This window comes from Marmota marmota, unplaced genomic scaffold (genome assembly GCF_001458135.2).
Source record: "Marmota marmota marmota unplaced genomic scaffold, marMar, whole genome shotgun sequence".
NCBI lineage: Eukaryota > Metazoa > Chordata > Mammalia > Rodentia > Sciuridae > Marmota > Marmota marmota.
The window spans coordinates 2,453,320-2,471,146 of record NW_025999990.1 but is presented as its reverse complement, the minus strand read 5'-3'; the positions used below and the strand labels follow the sequence as shown (position 1 = coordinate 2,471,146).

General features: G+C 40.0%; 1 protein-coding gene across 7 annotated transcripts in view; it reads left to right on the top strand.

Moving 5' to 3' along the window:
- Positions 1 to 17,827, top strand: part of Mast4 (microtubule associated serine/threonine kinase family member 4) — a 555,412-nt gene that overhangs the window by 258,879 nt on the left and 278,706 nt on the right. For 3 of the 7 annotated variants that reach the window (XM_048806078.1, XM_048806083.1, XM_048806079.1), the window contains exon 4: positions 9,742 to 9,816. The exons of the other annotated variants lie outside the window; for them this stretch is intronic. In XM_048806078.1, coding sequence (XP_048662035.1) covers positions 9,742 to 9,816 — 75 coding nt within the window. The remainder of the gene's footprint in view (positions 1 to 9,741; positions 9,817 to 17,827) is intronic. 7 annotated transcript variants of the gene reach the window in all.

The following is a 17,827-nucleotide window of genomic DNA, read 5'->3' as shown; positions in this document are numbered from 1 at the left end:
TAGTTCACTCATAACCAGGATCTGTTATGGGTTGACTCTCGTCAGGCCTGTGCTGAATGTGGGATATATGTCATAGTTATCTTACAACCCTATGGAGGTAGCTGTTACATCCTCCTCTTACAGATGGGGAAACTGAGGCTCTGCTGGCCGTTCAGGGACAGCATATAACCAACTGTGGATCTTTCACCTATTTTCTACTATGGCAGAAGTCAAAATACATTTTTATATTTTCCTGGTAAAATTAGGTGTTAGATGAAGAGTAGAGAATAAAATTACAACCATGTGAACTAAGCAAAAGGGTGATTTTACTTGTACTTGGTTAAATCTTTGAAAGCTCACATCTTCTATGCATTGGGACTTTATGAGTTAAAGGGAATGACAAAGTGAACATCCATACACATAGCCTACCCAAGAACTGCTGGGCCTGGTGAAAGATGTGCTTGCCATTGTGCTGCACACTGGTCGTGCTGTATTAGGTGTTCAGTACTATAATCATAGCTGCGGTGTGAGTGGGCCCTTAATCTGTTTCACATATGAATCTGTGTGATAAGCAACTGCCGGATGAGAGAAGTCAGTTAAATGCTATCTTCCCCGCAGCCTGAAAGCTGGGTTGCTTCCCTTTTCCGGGGACCTTGGCCTTTCTCCTCATGTCTGCTAGAACAGATGAAACAAATCAAAACATCTTTGAGTAGTCTGATGCATCCCCTGCTTAATTTAAACCCCAATCAGGTCTAATTATCAGAGCCCTATTACTTGCTGGCAATAATTTGTCTTGGGTACAACTCAGAGCTATGTTGAAAATTTTATTTTGCCTTTAGAAAATTGGTTTATCTTTACATTTTCTCCTCCAGATTTCCCTGTGGAAAATTGGTTCTCTTAATTTAGGTTTCTTGTAATTTTTCTCATTAAAAATGTGTGGCATGTGATATCATTAGATTTTTTCCCCCTAAATTGAAGTGACTTAAGTGGGTTGACATATGTGCTGCAGTGTAATTGTGCTGTGTTTTTGGAGCTCAAGTCAGTAATTACATCCATAAACTTACTGTCTATGGCAAAATATGTTAACTGGTCTTTGACATAAAATTCATTAATTTGAATCAATATGGACCGTCCTGAAATGCGTTAACAAAGGATCATTGACTGATGGGTATAAAATGGCCTAAGACTCATTTTTCTATGAATAACAGTAAATGTAAACATTTTCTAAATGGCTTGTCAATACTGTGAGTCCCAAAACACACATATTTTGAAACCTACTAGAAATTTGAACTATGGTATAAGCACAATAGTTGAATTTACTTGTTTATAAAACTAGGGTATCCTGGATATTTTTTGATCTTTACAATATTGAGGCTGCTTTCAAACAGGCTCTTGGAATTTCAGACCTTCAAATCCCCATGACTGAGTGCTAAGATTGCAGTGACATTGTCTTGGGCTGACATCTCCACCAACTGGTGGCCAGGAGGGACTGCTCCCAGTGAGTTTTTCTCTGTTCTACCCCAGAGAGTGCTTGGGCTCTCTTCTTCATGGAACCCTAGTAGATTCTATGCAGACTGGCTTTTCTACTTTTCCTAATGTTGAAAAAACTTTAAAAGGCAAATTGAAGTGTACCAGGTTTGGGAAGTAAATTTGAATTCAAAGTGAGAATTTCATCAGGAATCCAATCCCAGGGTTTTCTTTTGACTTGAACCTGCAGATCTACAAAAATTACATTAACGTGAAACCTTGACAAAAGAGAAATCCCCATGATTAGGTATGTGAGCTTCACACATAATGTCTCGTTCGCCTCCTCAGCATTTCTGGGAAGTGAGAAGCAGAGAAGAAAAGTACTGCGTGGCTTTTCCACTCAAATCGTCTGCCTCTCCTCCTCCTATGAGGCACACGGAGATGTGCACAGCATTTATGAAACAGCAAGAACAGCTTTGAAGGTGAAGCAACACATACTGGTTAAAAAACTGGGACCAGGCAGAGAAGGGAGGAGGGACGCATCCCTTGGGTAGCTGCTAACTTTTGCTCTCCCATTGTATGCTGCCTCTGTCTCCTGACCTCCAGGTCACTGCACCTTTCTCCTTATCTTCCTCCCTCTGCACCTATTTCTGAGCCCACTCCACTTTCCCCTCTGTCCTGCTCTCTATTTCTCATCTTGTCTCCTTTATTCCTCTTCCTCCATTCTTCTCCCCACCTCCCCAGCTGACTCTCCTCAAAGGGCTCCCTGCCTTCTGGTGCCTGGTTGGTTTGGCTCACAGCAGGAGGTTGGAGGGAAGGAGGAAGAATAGAAAATAGGCTAGAAGTCATTGCTGCCTGTCTCCCTCCCTGTGGGACCAGCACAGCCTGGACTAATGCTCTCCTCAAAGCAAGGGCGCTGTCATATGACCCTGCCTACCCGGCTCTCTGCTTCAGATTCTGGAGGCAGCCTCCTCTCTTTTCCTATTCGGGCCAGAGGAAAGGAAAATACTCCCATGGTTCAATTCACTGTGCACTGTGTATGTATGTTTGTTTCATTTGTTGCTTTGATAAATATTTACTGAGCACCTACCTACAAAGGAGGGAGAGAACAAATAGGACCACGTTGCTAGCATCGTGGTGCTTATAGAAAATAGACTAACAGGGTCAAAAACACAGGTATAATGCCAGGGAGAGTGATAAATGTTACGAAGCAAAGGAACACAGGGAAAGGGAAAGATGGGGTTCTTCTTTCAGAGGAAGCACATTTGAGCCTTCCTGAATGAAGTGAACAGGTATGCTTTGCAAAACATGTAGAAGAAGGTATTTTCCAGGAAAGGGAACCTTAGGGATCCCTGCAGCTGGAAAAGTGTCTAGAAGGCTCTGAAGTGGCACAAAGACTACCACTGGCTGGAGTGAAGCAAGTAAGGAGTATGGATAATGGGGAGTCAGATAAGCAGCCAGGGCTGGATCACTCATGGCTTTGCAGGCATGAAGGACTTGAGGGGAGTGGAAGGGAAAGACAGTGAAGGTTTTGGGGGAAGTGACATGATTTATGTTTTTTTTTCAGGTGGCTTATTTGCCCCTGGGAGGATAAGACTATGGAAAGCAAAGCAACAGAAAGGAGATACAAGACTATTGCTAGACTCTGGATGACTTGGGTGGCATTATGGGTTGAATTGTGTCCCCACCCCTACTATGTTAAAGTCTGAACCTCTGGTACTTCAGAATGGAACATATTTGGAGGGGAGTCTTCACAGAGGTGACCAAGATAAAAGGAAGTCGTCGTTAAAGTGGGTTCTAATTCAGTATGGCTGGTGTCTTTAGAAAAAGAGGAGACAGAGACAGGCCTGCTAAGAGGAAAGATGTCATGACTGGAGAAGATGGTCGACTCTGAGGCAAGGAGGAGGCCTGGGACAGATTCTCTCTACAGCCCTTGGAAGAATCAGCCCTGCTGGCACCTTCATCACGGGCTTCCAAACTCTAGTACTATTAGACACTGGTTTCTGTTGTTTGAGGCCCCAAGTGTGTGGCACTTTTGTTACGCAGCCCTAGCACACTAATGTGGATGGCTTAGATGAAGCTGAAAACAGTGTAAGAAAGGATTGGATTGGAAATGTATTGTGAAGTCCAGAGTCCAGAGCATGTGCTGAGGGTTACATAGGGATGGGGTTGTTTGGTCCATGAGGGATAACAGAAGGTGGAAATCGATAAGAAGACAGCAATGTGACTCCTAGGTCATTGAGTCCAGGTAAGTAGTGGTCTCTGTCCTAGAGATGAGGAACACCAAGAAGAACAGACTTAGGAGACAAAGGTCAAAAATTGAATCATAGACATGGGAAATTTGTGATCTCTGGATGGTATCTCCAAGTAGGCAGTGGAGTGGTTAGGGAGTTGTTGCAGTGGAGTACCCATCATTTCCATCCCACCCCTGAAAGTGCATCACCTGGATTGCACCCTTGCATTGGTGGACACACTCTAAGACAGACACCTCTGTGCACAGGATGGCACCAGTCAATATGTATATATTTTAATTTAGTGTTTATTACATTTTTCTTAATTTGCATTAGAAAAGAAGTGTAAGGAACACAACAAAACCATGATTTAAAAATGCCATTTTGTGGCCGGGCGCTATGGTGCATGCTTGTAATCCCAGCGGCTCAGGATGGCTTAGGCAGGAGGACCGCGAGTTCAAAGCCAACCTCAGCAAAAGTGAGGTGCTAAGCAATTCAGTGAGACCCTGTCTCTAAATAAAATACAAAATAGGGCTGGGGATGTGGCTCAGTGGTCATGTGCCCTTGAGTTCAATCCCTGGTACTCCCCCCTCAAAAAAAAATGCCATTAAGTAGGCCATCTTTAGAATACAAGCATTTAATTTTTTAAAAGAAGGAGTCATCTTTTAAAATAAAACTATTAGTGAAATGATAGTACACATAGTACATGGATGGAGTCAAACATAAATGACTGAAGTTTGGGATGCTGCCTAAAGCATTTTTAATGAGTTTCCTATTTCATCATGATTTAAGAACTCCCTTTTTGTGTTTTTGTTTGTTTGTCTTGTTGTTTTTATTGTGTGTGTGTGTGTGTGTGTATTGACTTGCTTTTTTGCAGTACTGGGAATGGAACCCAGGAATTCACCCACTCACCCACAAAGTAGGCACTTTACCACTGAGCGACATCTCCAGTACCCTTAGTATAGATTTTGTCTGAGGGTCACTTCTTCAATTTAGAGATGAGAATTTGTTTTAATAGAAATTAAAGTAGTTCAGGATATAGAGTCCAATGCTGGTAGAGCTAATAAGTTATTTCATGATGTAAAATATGAGCTTTATAGCGAAGGAAGCTAGAAAACCAGGGTCTCCAGGTCTGCTTATAGAGGTGGGGCTCTTCTTTCCTCCTTCCCATTTGGTGACTCACCTTTTGAGCTAGCTTGAAAAGCCCAGCTTTGAAAGAAGATAAGAAAAGATTATTTACTCTCTTCTTTACGACATTATTCGTTATGAAATTTTTCATAAATTATTGTATGATTAGTTCCAAGAGTTTCAGATGCTTATATCATAATGAAAAATGTGCTCTATCTTCTAAATGACACATTTTCTTCAATATTCTTTGGTTTCTGATCCCTGTTTTGATATGCTTGACAATTGTTCTCTCTTTCAACCTTGTAAATTCTATCAATCAATTTGTCTTCATGAAGAATTTTGACTTTGTGTGGTCCTAAGTTACTGATGTTCAAGGGCCTCTTTGATAGTGCCTATTCATAATAGTGATGTGTAGTGTTTAAATATAGTATTTAGTGAGAGCTTTGATTGGGGGCAAAACATTTGTCACAAAAATACATGTATAAGTTGGGTGAAGAAATTTATTCTTCCCTGACAATGCATGTGAGTCTTTTCAGAATTAAAATGTTTTTGGACTTACTTTTTAAGAGCAATAGCCCTTAAAACACATTTATGATCCATTCTGTTATTTTCTGGATTGTTTTAACGTTAAAATGTCTCTGCTAGAAATGTCCAATGATAGATTTTTAAAATGGGATTCATGCCAAAATTATAGATATACTTAGTTTTAAATTTTCCTTGTGGATCTCATTTTGATATAGAGTAACTTACACCTGATTTAAAGAATTAGGCTTTTGTAAATAGTATGCTGTAAGCAACTAAATTCATTGGGTACCCATTATTTCAAGCTGATATATTGTTTTCCACAGAGCATTCTTGTAAATATGTTTATGTGATGCAAATTAGGCTACAGCACTATAAGGTATCAGATCTTTAATGCTAAGGGAATAATAATTTCTTTAAAAAGTATGATCTGCAATGTTAAGGAATGTTTGTAATTTCTAAAAAATGACTTATTTAACAGGTAAAGGCTTGGAGAAACCATTTAGCTTGAAGATGAAATATGTCTCATTAATTTACTATATTAAGCTCATGTCAGCTCTTTTTTTGTCATTTTCTAATAGTTTATTTACATAATTGAGGGTTGCTACCTTTATTACTGCTGGTTATCACAGCAAAGTGATTTTGGTTGAGTTCACCTAAGCAATAGAATATGCTTCTATTTTCACAAAACTAATGGTGAGGAATTCAACTCCCCCAAACCCCCTCCCCCAGTTCCTTTTGCACTGAAGAGTCCCAATTTGCATACACAAATAAGCCATTCAGTTCAGAGTCCTGCAGGGCTCACCCAGGTCCAATCTGTTATTTTGCTGATGTTGATGTCTCAGTCTGGAATGACAGATACCAGAGTTTGAAGACTGTCATTTAGGAGGAGAAACAGATTTGGGGGACTTGGAATTTGCTGAAGAAAATGAAGTCACAAATTTTGCCTTTAATGTTAGCATGGTTGATAGAATTCAATGTTTTCCTTGAATATAGAAATTGTGTGACCAAATTTGTTATGTATATTATCTTAGTTCATTTTCTGTTGCTGTAACAAAATACATGAGACTGAGCTATTTATAAAGAATAGAAGTTTATTTGTCTCATTGTCCAGAGGCTGAAAAGTCCAAGACTACGATGCTTGCATCTGCTTGTCATCTGGTAAGAGTCTCTTTGCTCTATCATAACATGGCGAAAGAGAACAAGCAAGCCAGTTTACAGCTCTCTTCCTCTTCTTAGAAAGTCATTAGTGCCCTCATAGGGATCCCCACCCTTATAACCCCATCTAATCCGAGTTATCTCCCAAATGCCCCACCTCCAAATACCATTAACTGTAAATTTGGGGGTTAAGTTTTCAGTGTATGAATTTTTTGCTATTGGAGTAGCAGGTTCTACTGAGTGCTCAGCTGTTAAATTTGGGAGACAGAGGTTGGTGAAAGAAACTAGGCTTATTCCAAGTTGGCCCTGCACAAGAGGTACCTTTTCTGTCTCAAATCTCCATCTTCAGGGGTAGAGGGGCAAAAATAACTTTTATAAGAGGAAAGGCACAAAAGGCAGGAATCATAGCTGGGAAGTGCTGGCCAGAGATTATGTTACAATTCCAGTTTTCTAGTCTTGCTGGCATCTGCCCATGCTTTGGGGACAGGTCCTCAGTTTCCCTTCTCAGCACGAGGAATCTCAGTTGCAGAAAAACGATTTGTCAGAAAATTTGGGGAGATTAGAGCTTTTAATTTTAAAGGGGACTCTGTTATATATGGGGGTACACATTCAAGCCATAGCATATAAGGAAGTGGATTTTCTAAGAAACCATTTGTGGGTGCTGCTTGCTTTTTAACAAATGTATAATGTTCTACATAGTTGATGTGGTACAAATGTACTTAGTTGACTAATCTCAAAGATGCATTGTTTGTACTTCTGGAAATATCAGGAGATCTGGTAAATAACTGGAAAAAAAAAAGGAAAGAAAAGCATTTCAGTTAGGGTCTCCCTGAAAGTGATGAAGCAGATGTTCCAGCTTCTTAATGACTAAAGTTTTCTCAAAGGTCTCCATCTAGGGTCTAAATGTGTATTTCTTTATATAAGCTCTCAGTGTCACCAGACTAACTTGTGAATATATAAGCAGCTAACTACCAAAGACCTTTTTTTTAACACTGCAGTTTAATGGGACTATTGAAAATTAATGTTAGTTTAAATTTAAGATGTGGTTCATATGGAGAAAAACTTGCTGTGAGCTGTTGACAATTCCTTTATTTTCATTCTATGTGCAATTCATTAAAATGACATTAATCCTCCAGGCTCTCCCTGGGTTTCTATTAAGATATATTACAAGAATCTCTGTCTAACTACATTGATTATTTCATAGACCTATTTGTTCATTGCAGGCAGACTGTTGTTACACAAGTTGTGTTTGATGATAAATGAGATAAAAGAGAGACCAGGTTCCAAAAAAGCCACCCCTTGAAGAATGTGCTTGCTCTTTTTAAACCAGCTTTCTAGCAACTGGGAGTTTAAGATTCAGATCTCAGGTTTAATATCCACATCTGCCTCCTGCTGAGTTCATGGTACAATTAGCTAATTAAAAAAAGATAACATTTTCACCTTGGAGTCAGAAGAAGAGCAATAAACCACAGGCCCAGGATTTAGTTAATTTGTGCATTGACTGTAATTGTGTATTTAAGGCTGAGATTAATTTTTTTCCTGATAAGTGGGAGCCTGGCACTGTGCATTGGAATTCTTAACTCAGTTGTAATCTTTCCACCGGGAGGTTAATAAGGGCAGAGAGTTCTCCAGATGTATTAATGAGGATGACAGTTTATTTACATGTGATAACTTCTTTTAGGAAGAAAAGGAAAAGCATTTAAAAACCCCTTCTGATAAATCATTAAGTTTAAAGGATAATTTTAAACAAATTTACCTAAATAAATAATGTCTGATTTTTCTCCCTCAAACTACATTTCTTATGTAAAAACTATTGATTCTGTTGACATGGGAAGGCATGCTCATTTTTTTTTTTTTTGGTAAAGTAGTGAGTTAATGAATATAATTTCTGCTATTAAAGCTTTGGTGCATTCTCTAGGTTAGCTGAGAGTCAAGACTGTTTGCATTTTTTTTTTTTCCAGAAGAGAGTGGAGAAAGAATTCAGGTTGGCAGGGCAGTTCTAGAAACAAAACAAAACACAATCCTGCCCTGCAATCTGCTCCTTATGACATTTCTCTTTTGAAAGGTGAGCATTATGCTGTGGACACCAAACCAGTGATTGTTGGCAATTCAGTGGGTTTGATTGATACATGTCTTAGAAGTAACAGAGCTGTTATTCCTAGAATTAAAAAATAAAAAATTCTGAAGTGGTATAATACAGGCATTGAATTTTTACCTAAGTGGAGGCTCTTTTATCTTCCTCTGTACTAGAGCTGAGCAAATGCTGTCCCTGACCCAAGGGTTATTTTGCTGCCAGGCATCTGGACCTTTGAGCCCAAGGGTTTTGTGAGACCATCTCTGTTCCTTCCATCTTGCCATCCCCAGAGCCAGTGCTCACAGGGAGGAAATGCTTCCTTCTTAAATTCTTGTTGACTGATGTGCAGCTTTGAAAGATGGAGGAGTGACCCTCTGTAGCATATATGGGTGCTCCAGTTCCAAATTTCTCCTTTAAAATATAATGTACTACCTCAGGTAATGTTTGCGTGTGTTGGCAGGGAATGTGTCACAGGGAAGTGGTAAGTCTCCCTGTGTGATCCATTTGCTACACACACACACAGGCATTGACAGAATTGGTCTAAGGAGAGACCACCACCGTTTTATATAGGTTTAGTGTATACAATTTAATGTAAATCACCGCTAAGCCAATAAAAAATAATGTGCGTTTAGGGGCAGTGTTTATTGGTGGCTCACAGAAGAGATGAATTCTTCCAGGATGACGGAGAGAGAAGCTTCCCAGTCAGGAGAATTTTCATGGTTCTGAGGAGGACTATGATTCATTATGGTGATACGCAGATGGGGGCAAGTCTAACCCTAAGGGTGCTCCATAATAACGTCTTTCTTTTCAGGAAGAGGGACTTCATATTAAGGGAAATCAAGTTCCAGTGTTAAGTAGTGACCTTAATGTATGAATGGAGGAAGTGACCAAATAATAAAGAATGAAAACTTGGCAGGAAAAGTCTTGATCCTGGACCTCAGTTGTGACTTTATGACACACACACACAAGCCTTTTTAACAAAATGACTTGCATGTAGCGTGTGCTTTTTTTGCGGGGGAGTATCTGTTATGTGTTTTCGTTATTAGATTTTTAGCTAAAAGAGATGAAGTACGGTGCTGTTAAACACTGTCCCTCTCCCTTTTCTGATCATTTCCCATCATCCCATGCCCCACCTCTCCCTTTCCTCCTCTTGCTCATTCCCCATCTTCCATTCACTGTCAGGAAGGGCAGCCTCCGAAGAGCCATTTCAACTCAGCCCGGCATCGCCAGAGACTAGTGGACCCAGCTGCTTCAAAAGTGAGTGTGTCCTGTCGCCTTGGGCAGCAGGTGTGCATGGCAGAAAGGGACCTCTGCACAAAATGGGTGTGGGGTTTTACTTACGTGGGTGTAACTGAGGGTGTAGAATACAGATATGGAGAGAAGGCAGTGACTTCTCTCTTAATTCAAGACCATTACATTACCAGTGATGTTCTGGTAAATGTTTAACAACCAGGATGAAAGCAAAACAGTCTCGATTTGTAGCATTTGCTAGTTTCCATGGTGTTTGCATTCCCACCATGGCTGGTTGCAAATATGTGTGTCATCATTAATCTCATAGCTAGGGAGAGATGCCCAATAGAGCCCTACTATATAATTACTTATGTTAATAGTTTGTCTATCATTAGATAGAATTGATGTAAACTCTAGTACAATATGACAAAGAATTAGGAAGTGGGGTTGGGGATGTTGTTCAGTTCAATTTATCTGGCAAGCATAATAAGGTCCTGAGGTTCAGTCCCTAGCACCACTAGGAGGAAAAATTAGGAAGAAGATCAATTTTGAGTATCCTTTACCCTTTTTGTCAGTATAATGTATTTATTTGTAAATTTAGATGTTTTAAGCTTATCATGAGTATCTTTAACAATTGGTTTGTAAAATTTCTGAAAGTTCACTGAGGTGGTGTGCGTCAGCCGCAGTGCTATGATTATTACATGTAGGCTGAGATATTCTTAAGGCCACTCTGGTCATGCCCAACTGTCTTTGACAGACAACAACAGCTGCAAAGGGTGGCTGAGGTTTTGGGTGAGGAAGTGCTAAACCCAAACAGGTCAGGTAGTCTCATGACCTTTTCCTGTTCATGGAAAAGATAAGAATGTCTCTAAAATGATTTTTCGTTTTCAGTTAAATATCATTAATTTCAGCAACAAAAGTCTATTTTTAACATCCACCATGTGACTAGCAAGCTACAGAGTTTGACATCATCAATGAAAACCCATTTGAGATTGCCAGTTTGCAAAATCTCAGGTGTTGACTTACAGGCAGGGACCTCTGATATCATGCTACTTGACCACCCTGAGTGACTAAAATCTGGTTAGGGATGCTGACTGTGCATAGGTATAATTTTAGCCCATCAAAAATACTATATTGCATATGCTAAAGTATTTAAAAATAGACTTCAGATGTCATAGCCCTTTGATGCTATTAAGTCCCTTGGATGTCCCTTCCCTCCTGAGCCCCAGACAACTCAGGAAACTTGTGATGAAGTCATACGAGTTTTGTTAACATGTGAGGGGGGAAAGTAAACTAGCTTGATTGAGTCTGATGGTTTTATCATCTAAGATGTGAATTTTGCTGATGCAGAGGACAGCTCAGTAGAGCAGGCCCCCTTCATTTGTTAACAAATGAAGTCCTGAAGTCTCCTGTGAATTGAGGGCATCCACTGGTAGACAAAGCATGTACCTCTTGCTCCATGATCGTTTAAGGACGCAGCTCACCTGGTGTTTTGTCCCCCCCCCCCCTTTTTTTTTGTCCCATATTCATTTCATTCTGTTTTGGTATTTTTTCAGAAATGCCATGCAATGTGTTATAAAGTAAACTGTCAATTAGCTAATTTTCTTCTAGTGGTGGGGAGAGGCTTTAATGTTGTTCTCTTTTGAGTGAGACTCATGGCTTCTTTTTCAAACTTTCAGAGGAACTCATTAACCTGCTGTGAAGAATCTATCTGATGCCTTAATGTGCTGTGTGAATTGGTTCAGCCATAGTACCAAATAGGTTTAAAAGGTCAGATCCTTTCCTTTCCAAAATGCTAGAAATTTGAGGAGTGCCTAAAAATCTTTCCTAATATTAACGAGCGATGGGAGAAGCTGCTGTTTGCTGTGCCGGATGCATTACTAGGCTAATAAATGGCAAATGGAAATGTGCATCTGTGTAGCCAGTGACCTTTTATTATAAGCACACTTGGCTTAAATCAGCACTGTATCATTTTCAACTCAATAACCTGAGTTGTAGTAAAGAATTCTTACAAATTATAGGTTTCCATGTTCTGAGGGTCAGTAACAGTTTATGGTAAACCAGCTGCCAAGCCTTTTGAGAACATGGATTTTATTGTGAGTCTGCATTGTTCAGTCTGGGAAGCAGTATGGTCAGATGGTAACATTTAGCTTCCCAATCACCATGGGGTGTGGTGCAGAGAATACACTGGACTAGGTTGTACATTGAACTTTGTTGTAAACCAGCTCCGTGGCCTTGGCTAGTCACCTGAACCCCCATTACTCTCTGTTTTGTCATTGGCAAAAACAGGAATATGTGATATGTTCTCAACCAACTTGCGGAATTGTTTTTCTCTTTTACGAACACTGTTGAAAACTAGATATTCTACCATTTAGTCTAAGATTTTTGAATGGCATTTCTCAGTCCTAAAATCCCTCTATGAACAGCATTATTCTTCAATACTTTCAGAGCCTCGCTATCTTCCACCAGTGTCTTCAGTGGAAATTAATTTTCAAAACAGAAATGATTTTAAAAGTGGGGGGAGGTATGGGTGCCCATAATAAGGGGCTCACTTTCTGCTCAAGGTGTTGGCTATTTTTTTTTTTTTTTTGGTCTGAATTTTTGCTTTGCCTCTGAAAGGCTTTTGTGCTTTAGTGTGTGGGAAAACAAGCTTTGAAATCTGTTTTATTTGAATAATAGTAAAGAGTGAGGGGGGGAGGAGATCAAAGATAAGCAGTGCACCTCTGATTGGCTAAGCTCATCCACTGGGAATGTCTAAAGTGTCTTTCACTTTGAGAATATACTCACCTGTCTGTCCCCCAGTAGGAACGCTGTTAACACAGCAAATGAACAAAGAATGAAGCAAAACGGGCAGTAGGAATCATAGTTCAAAGACCACAGAGCTGTTATTTGTGGAGCTGGTAAAGGCCTCTGTTAAATAAAAATCAATTTGGTACAGGAGCATCGGGGACACGATCTGGTAGACAGAAGAGAACACGGGAGGGTGCAGAGGATTAGTTTTCAAATCTCCTGGCATTTCAGCACAAAAGGATGATGAAGATTTATTCCCCATGAGCTGTCATTTTACCTTGGAAGCTTTGCTGATCCAGAATAAATAGGTTCATAAAGATTGTATTGAAAATTTTGAGCGTGTGAGTGCAAATAGCGGCAGGCGTAGCATCTAATAAATTTCAAAACCAGGAAGTGTTGTAACATTCTATTCTTTAAATAAACAAACCAAACCACCCCAATACACAGCTAATTCATACAAAAACCTGCATGTCCGTCTAAGATCCATGGTTTCAGTCTGCTGTAGGGCTTTAAAATCCTTTATACTAATTCTCAGCAATTTCTCTCCTTTTCTCTAATGAGAATGAGGTTTATAAAACTTGGGCTCCCCTGCTGGGAAAATCAGCCCAGAGCTATCTCAGAGCAGATGGTCTTCTTTTCTCACTACTATAAACCTTTTAGGATTGATCCTTTTTTTTTTTTTTTTTCATTTTTACCTATCTGAACAGTAAATATCTTTGAGACCTCAGAAACCCACTGTTCAGACGGAGGAAGGAGCTGCCTGGACCAGAGTTCATAGTTGCATAGATGCTATAAAATAAAAACAGTGGAAAAACATGGAATTTTCAGTCTGTTATATCAGAAGAAAATAGATTGATTTTTTTTTTTAAAGCACTGAGAGTATAGACTTCAAATTATCTACATTTTTGGGTCTTATTATGCATAGAGTTTCTAGATGGTAATTAGCGCCTTCTTAGTCCCAGGAATTTCAAGTGTTAAAGAATAATTTCTTCTTTTTTGGAGGATGCCATGCTTGTTACTATATTTAAGAACATAAAAAGATGGGGAAGGGACTGGAAGACTGGTTGCCATAATTATTCCGGGCAGTATTTTAGTCACATAAAATGTTGCACTGTGTAAACTTTTTTATAAAGACCTTTAGGGAATCTCAAATTTCTAATAAAAATCTTTGAGATACCTTATAGTTTTGTTGTTTTGACATCAGTTATCTACAAGTTATCTTTGGTCCTTACTAAAATGAGCATGGATCTCATTTCTAAAACTTATTAGTTATGACCTTAAACACTTTGATAGAGCCTCAGTTTTTTCACCCACAAAATGAGGACCAAAATAATATGATTCTTATCAGATTGGTTTGAAGATTCCGTGACATATGCATGAAATATTTTGTCACATGGTCAGGCACTTCATCAATCCCCAAGCTGTAAATTATGAATGCTATTATCATAGTTAATAGGTCATCATTATTTAACTTTTCTGGAAGTTTCCTCTCTTTTGTAAAAAGAAGTTAGCATCAATTGGTTTTTGAGATAGAAAATCTTCATTGTTAAAAGTCTGTAGTTCTAACTATTTTTGGATGCCTGCTATATTCTCAGCAGTGTGTTAGGCATGAAGAATTATAACTTGTAGGATGGGATTCTTTCCTTCAAGAATGTGATTTCATTGGCAAAGAAATAAAGCAGAGACAGTAATAAACTGCATGGTAAACAGTATCAGCGTTGTGTTGATTTTAAGTGGAGGGAGATGTGTGAGTGGCAGTTGGAAGAGGCTTCTTGGAAGTGGTGGTTTTTCATCTGCACCTTAAAGGAAGGTTAGGACTTTCTAAACAGCATGTGTATGGGCAGGCATATTACAAAAGTATCGCAAGTTGTCATGGGCTGGACCAGATTGAAGGATATATATGACAGGTCAACATGAAGGCTCTTGTCATTGTCCGCCTCTGAGATCACACAGAATTCTTTTCAAATTGGATACAACAACTGAAGCCAAGGGAAGGTCTCTCTCTTCATCAGTGCAATGAAAGAATAATAACACCCCCTTCCTCATTAGGAGCATTTTTATGAATGTGTGGTCTGGGGCAGACATTCTGTAGAGTAAGCAGGCTGCTTTGGGGAATGAACTGGCAACACTTGTTAGATTGCCCTTGACCCAGGGATCACTGTCCTAAAGAAGTTGCGTCTGTGTGAGGACATGCATACAGATACCTCTTGCAGCAGTGTTGCTTGCTGCAAAGGTAGAAGCACAGACAATAGCAGTAGACAGCTGAAAGGATGACTGGGAGAATAGGGTGATGCTGTGGAGTAACAGTGATTAGAAGCAGCAGCCCACAGGGTGGAACACACAGTCATGTGGATAGAGCCTAAAACACATTACTGTGTGGAATAAGCTTATAATCAATTCTGTAGCACCCTACTTTTAGTGTCAATTAAAAACAGATGCACACTGCACTGTATACAGTCATTTTGCAGGAGCACATATGAAGGGCAGAATGTACATGAGATGGTGGGAAAATTGCTTGGAGGCTGGAGGCAAGGGCATGGGACTGAACAGTAGCCCACTGGAACTTGATCATGCTCTGGAGGGAAGTGTAGGATTCTCCTCACCCTCTTTTCAACATTCTCTTAGATCTCTCCAGGAGAATGTAGACAAACATTATGACATAAGGGAAGGGATCACCTGTGAGAGAGGTGATGCTCCCAGGACTAATGGGATTGCCAACACCTAAGCAACGCTGGCCTGTGCCAATGTGGTTCCAGGAGCTTCACACACAATTTCCCTTCACACTCATCGTAACCTTAGAATGTCCAGTGCCATTATTATGGAGCTGGGGCCTATCCAGAAATTGAGGTAGCGTGAAGACCCCTTCTACAAACCCCAATTCTTCCAATCAAGTCAAAAAGATTTCAGACATGTTGCTCAGAGTAACAGGTATGAGTTTATTGACGGGATAGGAAAATGGGAAGGGGACACTCTCAAGGGAAAGAGTAGGTCGTCTCAGAGAGGAGATGGATAGAGTGCCTCTCCTGCGCTTCCGTTTTATTGAGGATCCCAGAGAAGTTTCCAGAGAGTCCCTCTTGACTATTGACTGACAGCAAGTTGACATCAGACTTTCAAGTCCCCACTGCCATGGCAACTCTAGATCCCCTGGGCCCATGCTGACTGGCTCTAATTGATTCTTAACTATACATTCTTATATATTTTATGGATAAGAGGGACTATCCTTATTTCCAGGAGTTTCAGTATCTGGTCACAAAAGTCTCCTGCATTTTTCCCCCTTGACATTATTTTGGGCCTGCATTTCTCCTGCAGTTAATAGGTAGTTTGCTGAAGAATGTGACATATCCTATCCATTGAGGTCAGGCAGGGCTGCAGATAAATTGCTTCTTGGAAAAGAAACCGTGTGGGGGGTCAGCACAGTGGGTCCATTTTATAAGATGATTCTCTTAACCTCATGTTCCCACCATTCACATCTATCTGTCCTCAAACACCTTCACTGCCATTTTGCTGAGGAGGAAACAGAAGCACAGTGGCGTTGAATATTTGCACAAGATCACCCAGCTAGTCAAAGGGAGCCAGGATTCAAATGTAGTTCATCCCTATTCTTAATCTCACACCTGGCAGTGATGGACACAGCTACCATTGTGGCGGGAGAAGCTAATACTTTCTACAGATGGTACCGTTGGCACAGGCCTGGCAGTTGCAGCTACTTCCTTTTTATGGATTCAGACTAGTTTTGTTTCCCAGAAGAGGATTCATGTGTACAAAACTAGCTATTGAAAAGTAGTATAGTTTCAAAGAATATGGCCTGCTGAATTTCCAGAAACTGAACAATCCCATAAGAGCAGCACCCAGATCAAGAAACAGGTACCCCTGACAAACAAAGGAAGAAGGAAAAAAACCTTCTGTCAGTTTTACTGTGCACTAAATGAGGCGCTGGGAAAGCAGCATCATGAAACATAAGATTTTAAAAGTGAAACAGTAGAAATGTAAACCATTCTGAAATTGCTGTGGGTATCGGTCATTAAAAAAAAAAAAAAAAACTTTAATTTTCATTGATTTTACCTCATTTGCTTCTGACTGGCTGAGGGGTAAAGAGAACTAATGAAAAAAAGAGAATTCTCACAGTGAATTTTATGGCCACCTCCCCATATCCAAGGATAAAAGTTTGAGCTATAAGTTTTCATTAGACAAAAACCAACAAACAGACCAATAAATACCTACCATGATTTGGATGTTAACAAAAAGGTTACGTTGCTCTGATAGGTGATATTTTCCTCTTTTCTCTACTCGTTCTTTAACTTTGTGGGACCCCTGACTTCAATTTCAACTCCTATGGGCCATGTTTGCCATTTTATAGGACAAGACTGTCACAGTGTGGATCACACCAAAAGCAGAGTGTTTTCCCACATTCTAAGTGATCAGTTCTCTCCATCTCCAAAAGAATATCATGATGCATGTTGAATACTAACTTACACTGTCTTCTTCTACCTTCCTAGCAGACTTTGTGCACAATGATTCACTACCTTTGGTCAGGACAGAGCTGTGAAGTTCAGAAACGCCCACAAGGTCACAGAGGTAGTGAGCCTGAGGCCAGGATCAGACAGTTTAGCCATCATGCCTGTTCTGTGCCACTGCCATCTGGAGGGTTAGGCAGTGTCCCAGGCATGTCTTCTAGGGGTTGAAAAGAAAGGCAATCGCTTTTATTTTTACTGTTTTGCCTCAAGTAGTGCTAATGCTCTTTTTACCTCAAGTGCCAGAGAAATCCTTAGATGCAGATACTACTCTCCTGCCACCTGACTCCATGCTGCCTAAGCAAGTGCTACAGAACTCTCTGAAAGTGTTTAGGCCCCAGAGGTCTATGCCTGTCTATTCCCGTCTACGAGATTTTGTCTCCACTGGCTTTAACAGAAATACTAGACCCTTAAGAAGTCCATAAAAAAATGGACAATGGGCACAAATAGACAATTCAAAGCAAAGCAAATACAAATAAATGACTTTTATGCATAGGAAATGGTTCTCAACTAGCCTTATAAGGGAAGTGCAAATAAAAACTGATGTGAGGTCTAGGGCTGTAGCTCAGTGGCGGAGGGATTGCCTAGCATTCGTGAGGCACTGGGTTCGATCCTCACCACCACATAAAAATTAACAAATGCAATAAAAACATTGTGTCTTATCTACAACTACAAAAAAATAAAAATGAAAATAAACCATTGTGACATGTTTCTTCACCTATCAGATCAGCAAAAAT